The 8,365-nt window shown below is 47.4% G+C and overlaps 1 protein-coding gene across 1 annotated transcript in view; it reads right to left on the bottom strand.

Annotated features, from left to right (window-relative positions):
• The window catches only part of EXT2 (exostosin glycosyltransferase 2), a 136,156-nt gene that overhangs the window by 126,789 nt on the left and 1,002 nt on the right, over window positions 1-8,365 (bottom strand). The window contains exons 3-5 of the mRNA XM_010832223.1: window positions 8,096-8,365; window positions 6,212-6,301; window positions 920-1,036 (exon numbers count right to left, since the gene is read on the bottom strand). The exon at window positions 8,096-8,365 is cut by the window's right edge and continues 6 nt beyond it. Of these exons, the coding sequence (XP_010830525.1) occupies window positions 920-1,036; window positions 6,212-6,301; window positions 8,096-8,365 (477 nt within the window). The remainder of the gene's footprint in view (window positions 1-919; window positions 1,037-6,211; window positions 6,302-8,095) is intronic.

The raw sequence follows: 8,365 nt of genomic DNA, 5'->3' as shown, positions 1-8,365 counted from the left end.
GAAACAGTGTCAGACTTTATTTTTGGGGGCTCCAAAATCACTGCAGATGGTGACTGCAGCCATGAAATTAAAAGACGCTTACTCCTTGGAAGGAAAGTTATGACCAACCTAGATAGTATATTCAAAAGCAGAGACATTACTTTGCCAACAAAGGTTCGTCTAGTCAAGGCTATGGTTTTTCCTGTGGTCATGTATGGATGTGAGAGTTGGACCGTTAAGAAGGCTGAGCACCGAAGAATTGATGCTTTTGAACTGTGGTGTTGGAGAAGACTCTTGAGAGTCCCTTGGACTGCAAGGAGATCCAACCAGTCCATTCTGAAGGACATCAGCCCTGGGACTTCTTTGGAAGGAATGATGCTAAAGCTGAAACTCCAGTACTTTGGCCACCTCATGCGAAGAGTTGACTCAATGGAAAAGACTCTGATGCTGGGAGGGATTGGGGGCAGGAGGAGAAGGGGACGACAGAGGATGAGATGGCTGGATGGCATCACTGACTCTATGGCCGTGAGTCTGAGTGAACTCCGGGAGTTGGTGATGGACAGGGAGGTCTGGCGTGCTGCGATTCATGGGGTCACAAAGAGTCGGACACAACTGAGTGACTGAACTGAACTGAACTGATGCTGAACACTTGCTTTCCTTCTGGAAGCCTGGAATTCCGCACAGGAAGTAAGGGAGAGGAAAGACTTATGGACAGCAACTAGATTTCTGATTTGGGGAGCTTGGTAGACAGCGCTGCAAACTGACTGAGAGAGAGACAGACAGAGAGAGAACTGAAGGATAAATAAGGTTGGTGTGGGACAGGAATGACGGACCCTCAAGGACCCCGGCCTGTCACTGATGGTTCGACTGCAGTGCAACCCGCCCCCCTGGCCCTCACTGGCATCTCTCAGCACCGCTGGCTGTGCCCGAGGCACCTTACCCGGGCCCCTTCTCCGGAAGGTCCACCTTGGCTGACAGCGGACTATAGACAGGAATGCTGACATCGTAGCCTTGCCGATAAGTCCACGTAGAAAAGCCACCACCAGCCAACAGAGCCCTGAAAAACAAAAGGTTTTGTCAAACGGTGAGAAAGAAAGACAGTCTTCGTTCTGATAAGCTCTGTGGAAAGGGGCAGCTGGATGTTCATAACAGTATCAGCCACAGCTGATGTTTACCAAGTCACTTTTCTAGAAAGACACAGTGCTAAACGTTGTACAACAGCATCTCAGGGGCACTCGCTGCATCCTCGTCCTGAGTCACCCGCCTTCCTCTGGGGTCCTAAGCAGTCTGTCCTTACTTTCCCTATTTTAAAATACAGCACAGCCAGGAGGACAGCCTGCGAACGGCCCCTCTGCTACCTTGTTTGGATCCCATTCACCTCTCCCAGAAGTAACAGACAGTGAACGTGGTAGTGTTAGTCGCTCCGTCACGTCCAACTCTTTGCAACTCCATGAGCTGCAGCCCTCAAGGCTCCTCTGTCCACGGAGTTGTCCAGGCAAGGACACTGAAGTGGGTTACCATTCCCTTCTCCAGGGGATCTTCCCGACCTAGCGATCAAACCAGGGTCTCCCGCATTGCGGGTAGAATCTTTACCATCTGAGCCACCGAGGAGGCCCTGACTCTTAAACACATTTACAGTAATACGAATAACAACAGGACTGGCTGGGGCAGTCACTTACCGTCCCACTGACGGAAGCTCGGGGGACAATGAGCTAAAAAAAAAAAAAAAGCCACGGTGACGGCAAAGTACCCCATCTCACGCTGCCTGCGCCCCAGCCCGCTCCAGTTCCCACCAGATCAGTTCTTTTCACTGCCGTCCCAAAGCTTCGTGTGCACTGTGTAGCCTGTACCAGCTTTCACCACCCATTCCAGCTACTCAGTCTTATCAACCCCACTGCTTCCACAGGAAGCAGAATCCAGAACTTGACCTCGAGTGCTTCTCCTGCAAGTCCACCCACACGAGCTTTTATTCTCCTTAATTAGAAAACCATGAACACGCTGCTTTAACTGGATCCAGCAAGTAATACAGTGACACTTCATTAGAAAGGAAGCAGGTGTACATCACACCAACGTTTATGGTTATTGTGTCCCGGGGGGCCCCCGAGCCCATCAAATCACTTACTGGGGCAGAGTGCTGCCAGGTCCATGCGCGGCACAGTCTGAGCCAAAATGTATGAACTGCAAACCCACATTTTTTGCAATCTTGATTGCTACCAATCCCCTCCCTGCCCTGATGACAGCCTACATTCCCTTCTTACATGACCAGTTTAAGTTCAAAGATTTCCAAACCACCCCTGGAAATCCCAATCTGTTTGTTTAAGCTTTATGAAACCAAGAACTGGTTAGGGAGGTAATGTGCAGGCTGGAACACCTCTCCAGCTGCCAGTCTGCTCTGTAAAACTTAATGACTAGCCGTAGTACCAACATACGGTCTCATTTTTCCTGATTAGCATTCGGCAGTGACTCCGTCCAACATGAATTTGGGTGGGTTCCATGACCATGATGGCAAGCAGACTGCAGGGGCCCCCACGATCGATGTGCAGAGGAGGAAACACAGATTCAATATACCAGCATCAGGCGGCCCAGGTAAGCGGCGTGGTGGGTGATGTAATTACACCCACGCCCCAGAGGAAGGGGCGAGCATCTGTGGTGAGGAAGCAGGTGTACATGACACCAACTTTCACTGTTACTCTCTCCCTGGAGCCCCGGGGCTGAGGGAGGGGGTTAAGCCCTGGGAGGAGGCAAGCAGGTAACCGGAAGCATGCCTCATGTCACAGATCACGCACATGCAATCTCGCTGGAGCTCTCAGGAGGAGCCACCGCTGCAATTAGTCAAACAAGCCTCACACCGGCCCTGCTGCTGACAAGACCTCCACTCCAAATCACCGCATCTTCTTCTGCCAAGCTTTCCTGAACATTACCAAGGAGAAAATAGTGTAAGCCTCCCTTGCTTTACAGCACATGTGTTTTACATTGACTGAAAAGTGAATTGCTGAGAAGCGCGTTCTGTTTTCCCAAATCGGAGATCTGTTCCAAAGCTGAGAGAGACTGAATGGGAACGGTGCACCTAAGAAAGCATAGCTGTGAGCACCATGACTCACCCCAGGCCAGGTGCTCCGTCGCTGGGAGTGTCCGCCAGCATCTTCAGCACTTCCCGGGACTCGAAGACCCAGGGACATCACTGAGCCCTCTTCCTCCCTGTCTTGTGGACCCTCGTCCCTACGCTGGGTCTGCCCCAGATGCTCTCACAGCTCGCCTCCTCCCATCTGAGTATCCACAGAGCTAAACACGGTTTGTCTGCAAGTGTATCTTTTGCTTCCTTTTAATCAGGCCTGCGAATCCCTCAAATACAAAGATTCAAGTTTTAGGTTTTGCAAAAAAAAAAAACCGACCAACTCTACTGGCTATCCTCATTTGTTTACAGATTCAAACTGTAAAAAAAGAAAATGAGACATATATATCTGAGCAACGGCTAGATATTTGGTGAATATCTAGTGATGTTAAAGAACTAAGTGTTAATTGCTGTAGGTATGATATTAGTGCTGCAGTTATATTTTTTAAAAAGCCCTTGAAAAAAGTTGAAAGTATCAGTCACTCAATCGTGTCCAACTCCTTGTGACCCCATGGACTACAGCCCTCCAAGATCCTCTGTCCATGGGATTTTCCAGGCAAGAATACTGGAGTGGGTAGCCATTCCCTTCTCCAGGGGATCTTTCCAACCCAGGGATAGAACCAGGGGTCTCCTTCATTGCAGGCAGATTCTTTACCGACTGAGCCACTGAGTTACACACAAAAACTTCTTCTGCAGTCTCAAATGGAAATATTTACGGACATAATGATACAACATCTGAGATTTGTTTCTAGATAATCTGGTGGGAAGAAGGTAGGAGCATAGATGAATCAAGTTGACAATTAACAAAGCTGGACAGTGGTTATGTGGGGCTCACTTCTTTTATACAGGTTTTAAAATTTTCCCTAAGAAGTTTAAATAAATATACACCTATACAAAAGTAGAAATTTGAGAGAGATACTTGCAAAGAAAGGATAATAAAAATCTAAAGTAGTAATAAAATTACAGAATATAGCTGAGAAAACAAAGATCAGTAAAAGTCAGGCATTGAAGAGGTATAATTTGCTATCATTTGACTTAAAATGGATAGGTGAATATATGTGTGTGTTTGACTAGAAATCCATCAAAGACTCAAAAAACACACAGTATTTGAGAACAATGATTACCTCTCAGTAAAAGAGTAAAACCAGAGGAAAATTTGAAAACATATTTTTACACTTTACTCTTTGTATACTTGCACACTGTTTCAATCTTGTACCCAGAAGGTATATGTGTACCACACATAGGATTTTCAAAAACTGAAAGAGAAACACAGATTCACACAGCATGAAAGATGTATTTGCTGAGCTGACATCTGCTTTAGTCCTGGTCCTTGCATTTTTCTGAGTCAGATAATTCTTAAAAAAAAAAAAAAATCACACTTATGACTTTAGATTTCAGGGGCATCTTAGAAACGGTCTAAATCTAGCCTGTTTTCTAATTTCTGAATAACCAGATATGCAGCTTCTGCTAAAACCATCCTACACGCATGGTTCTTACCTCCTCTGAATCCAGGAGCAAGGACAAAGGGTCAGAAAAATTAACAAACAAATCTACTATTCCTTACTCCAACCAGTCGAAGACCACCTCGGCTTCAAAATGAAATTTCCCACGTGGAAAGATAACGGAGGACTATTTGATGATTCATTACTTGCTACAGGACTGCCTATAATCACTTCCAAAAATACACGCACAGGGAAAATGATTTAACCTTCCTGATCCTTAACACCTAAGCACCAGCAAGAACTTCAACTCTCTCCTGATTACTTGACACTTTCCTGCAGAGAAATGAAACTCCTTGTAACATGTGCACTCGATAAAAATGAAATCTTTCTCCCAGTCAGATACATATACCAAAGTGTCAGCAAGAACCGACATGTCCCAAACAGAAATGAACCCTCCTCAAACTAAAGCCAGAACAGCAGGTGAAGACACTGCATTCCCAGCACCTCTCTGCCTTCCCTTTTCTGTCCCCTAACACATTTCACTTTCCCAGAACAAGCAAACGCATAGACAGTAACGCACTCCGGAACGCTGGGGCGAAGAGCCAAACCAGAGACCGCCTTGTGTTCAGCGGGTTTCTACAGAACTTGTGTGGCCTGACTGCCCTCTACCGTCCAAAATGGTTTCTACACCAAAGCTGAGGGATGGCGCTAGGGTCTTTTCTAGTGATAATCATCTTTCCAGATAGAAACTCAATACTGACTCTAGATAAACACTTAAAAGCAAAGAGGGCTTAGACTTAATCTTCTGGGGAAAAGCAGTACTAAGTGTAGATTTTCACAAATGACGATGTTGGCCTCAAGTAAGCAGAGACCACAGCGGGCCTAAGGCTGTTCTTACCTCTTTCAGTAACAATGATTTCAAGAATTAAACATCAACTGCAACAAAGCTGGTTATAAATGAGTTCATATCTGAACTTGCAGTAATCCCCTCCCGTGGCTGCTGCCCAGGACCCTCATGCTGGGCCCACACTTCCCGCTCTCTTCGGAGCCTCAGGCCAAGCACTAGGAGAGGAACCTTAGGGGCACCTCCCTTCTGAGGTTTCCAGGAAGCCACGCAGTTGGTACAACAGGGCCAAATACACAGTACCTGAACTTGAACCGCCATCGTGGCCACCCCATGCCACTTCTGCCTGTTTGGAAGTTTCATTAGGAAGGAAGGAAAGAAGAGAGTAAGCGGTACTTAGAGTGCCTCACTTCCCGGACGTTACAGGCTCCAATGACACGGCCACGCCTGCTCCCCTCAGGAGCTGAGACTCTACTTAATGCTCCCAAATGTAGAGAGAGCTGACACAAGCCAGTGATATGAACCAGGCCTTTTAGGGGAAAGACAGTGTGCTCAGGAGCACATAACCCGGACTAAGAAGACAAGACAGACCTCTAAGATGCTCCACTGGAACCTAACCCTCCATTAGTTTCTCGGGACAGATTCTGGCAGGTTTCAATGCTTCCAGGTCTCAGGGAGGAAAAGACCGAGGACAATTTTACACTTGAACAAACAATTCTGATTACAAAGTTATGTCTTAGTGGGCTTAGAAATATGATTTCACATGAACAAAAGGGTCCTACATTGACTTAATCCTCAGAAACCCATCAGGTGGACAACCCCAAATACACCTACCTGTCTCTGGGGACATCCAGGGCCGTGTTATAATCTGGAGGGCCTCCAGGCAACATGTTGAACAGGAGGTGATTGGTACCTCTATCCCACCTAATAAGAGAGTAAACATGTAGAATTCACGCATCAACTATGAAGAAACAGGCAAGTCAGTTTCTGGATGACAAGTCAAAATGTTAGTTGCTCAGCCATGTCTGACTCTGTGCGACCCCACGGACTGCAGCCCACCAGGCTCCTCTGGCCATGGGGATTCTCCAGGCAAGAATACTGGAGTGGGTTGCCATTCTCTTCTGCAGGGGATCTTCCAGACTCAGGGATCAAACCCGGGCCTCCTGCATTAGGCAACTTCTTCACCATATGAGCCACAAAGGAAGCTGGACAACAAGTAGCAAGCATCCCTGACCTGTAACAGGGTCACTTCTCAGGAAGGCAAACTGCATGCCTGGAGATCGCAACAGCGCTCCGGGCACTGGCTTGGCTCCTCCAAAGGAAAGCCAGGGCATGTGTCCTCCAAGCTGGTGCACTGCAGAACTGCTTACGCTGATGAAAATCTGAACGCTACTGCAGTGTTCACCATTTGGTTACAAAAACACAAAGAAACACAGAAGGCTAATTAAGGACATTAGGGAATGTGTGCAAAATGGAGTCCCATACAGAACTGTAAAAACGAACACATATACATTCTGTGTATATGTCATACAGCACTGACATACAAAGATGAAATTATTTGGAAACACATGCATGGTAAATGAAGGGGAAAAAGCAGCAAAATGAATACGCTTTGCTGTGTGAGCAAAATGTTATACATACACATATGTGTATGAAAGTGAAAGTGAAGTCGTTCAGTTGTGTCCGACTTTTTGCGACTTCATGGACTGTAGCCCACCAGGCTTCTCTGTCCATGGGACTTTCCAGGCAAGAATACTGGAGTGGGTTGCCATTTCCTTCTCCAGGAGATCTTCCCTATCCAGGGATTGAACCCAGGTCTCCCACATTGTAGGCAGATGCTTTGCTGTCTGAGCCACCAGGGAACTACACATGTGTATATACTACTTCTAAGTCGCGTCAGTTGTGTCCGACTCTGTGCGACCCCAGAGACGGCAGCCCACCAGGCTCCCCCGTCCCTGGGATTCTCCAGGCAAGACCACTGGAGTGGGCTGCCATTTCCTTCTCCAGGGCATGAAAGTGAAAAGTGAAAGTGAAGTTGCTCAGTCGTGTCCGACCCTTCGAGACCCCATGGACTGCAGCCTACCAGGCTCCTCCATCCATGGGATTTTCCAGGCAAGAGTACTGGAGTGGGGTGCCATTGCCTTCTCCGATATGTGTATATACATGTGCATATACATACTAAAATGCATATATGCGTGCCCCTGTACATGTTTTATACAGAAACGGCTGAGAAGCAACATCAAAATATTAATGGTTATGTCAAAAGCAGGCTTATGGGATGACTCTAACTTTCTTCTTTTTGCCTAACTGTATTTTTAAGCTTTTTATAGTGAATATGTATATGTGAGTAATAAAGAGGGGAGGTGGGGAAAGGCATTTACATTTAAAAGGAAGGATTGGGAAGATGAGCCCTCCTTAGCTTCTAAATGTTAAGAAGTTGGGAACCTGTGGCGGATTCATTTCGATATTTGGCAAAACTAATACAATTTTGTAAAGTTTAAAAATAAAATAAAATTAAAAAAAAAAAAAAAGAAGAAGTTGGGAACCCACAGCAGTGGCCCAAGAGGGTGGTGCAGAGACCGGCTGCCTGCCCGCAGCGCGGGTCCTCCTATAAGTCAGTGGCTCACCCACGTGCCCACCTGAGACAGGAGATGAGCCAGCGGCTGGAAACCGGCTCTGCCCTCCCCTGCCCCTAGTTTCTGGGAGACCTGCGGATACCTGGAGAGCTGGGCCAGCGCCTGCGCCGTCTCCTTCACGCGGAGCGAGTTCTGGTTGAGCAGGTCGATGGACGGGACGAACAGGCAGGCGCGGGTGACGTCGTCGGTGTAGTAGTCGCTGTCTGAGATGGCCGTGAGCAGCTCGTTGTACTCCCGGGAGATGGTGCTGCTCACCGGGACACCCGCCTCGCCCACGTACTTCTTCAGCGGGTAGATGTACACCTTGATCTTGTTCTTGGGGTTGAAGCCGCAGCGGTAGACGTCGAAACAC

The sequence above is a fragment of the Bison bison genome, unplaced genomic scaffold (genome assembly GCF_000754665.1).
Source record: "Bison bison bison isolate TAMUID 2011002044 unplaced genomic scaffold, Bison_UMD1.0 scf7180017860457, whole genome shotgun sequence".
In the NCBI taxonomy this organism is placed as follows: Eukaryota; Metazoa; Chordata; class Mammalia; order Artiodactyla; family Bovidae; genus Bison; species Bison bison.
Note: the sequence above shows the minus strand (reverse complement) of the source record. Positions and strands in the feature narration are given on the sequence as shown.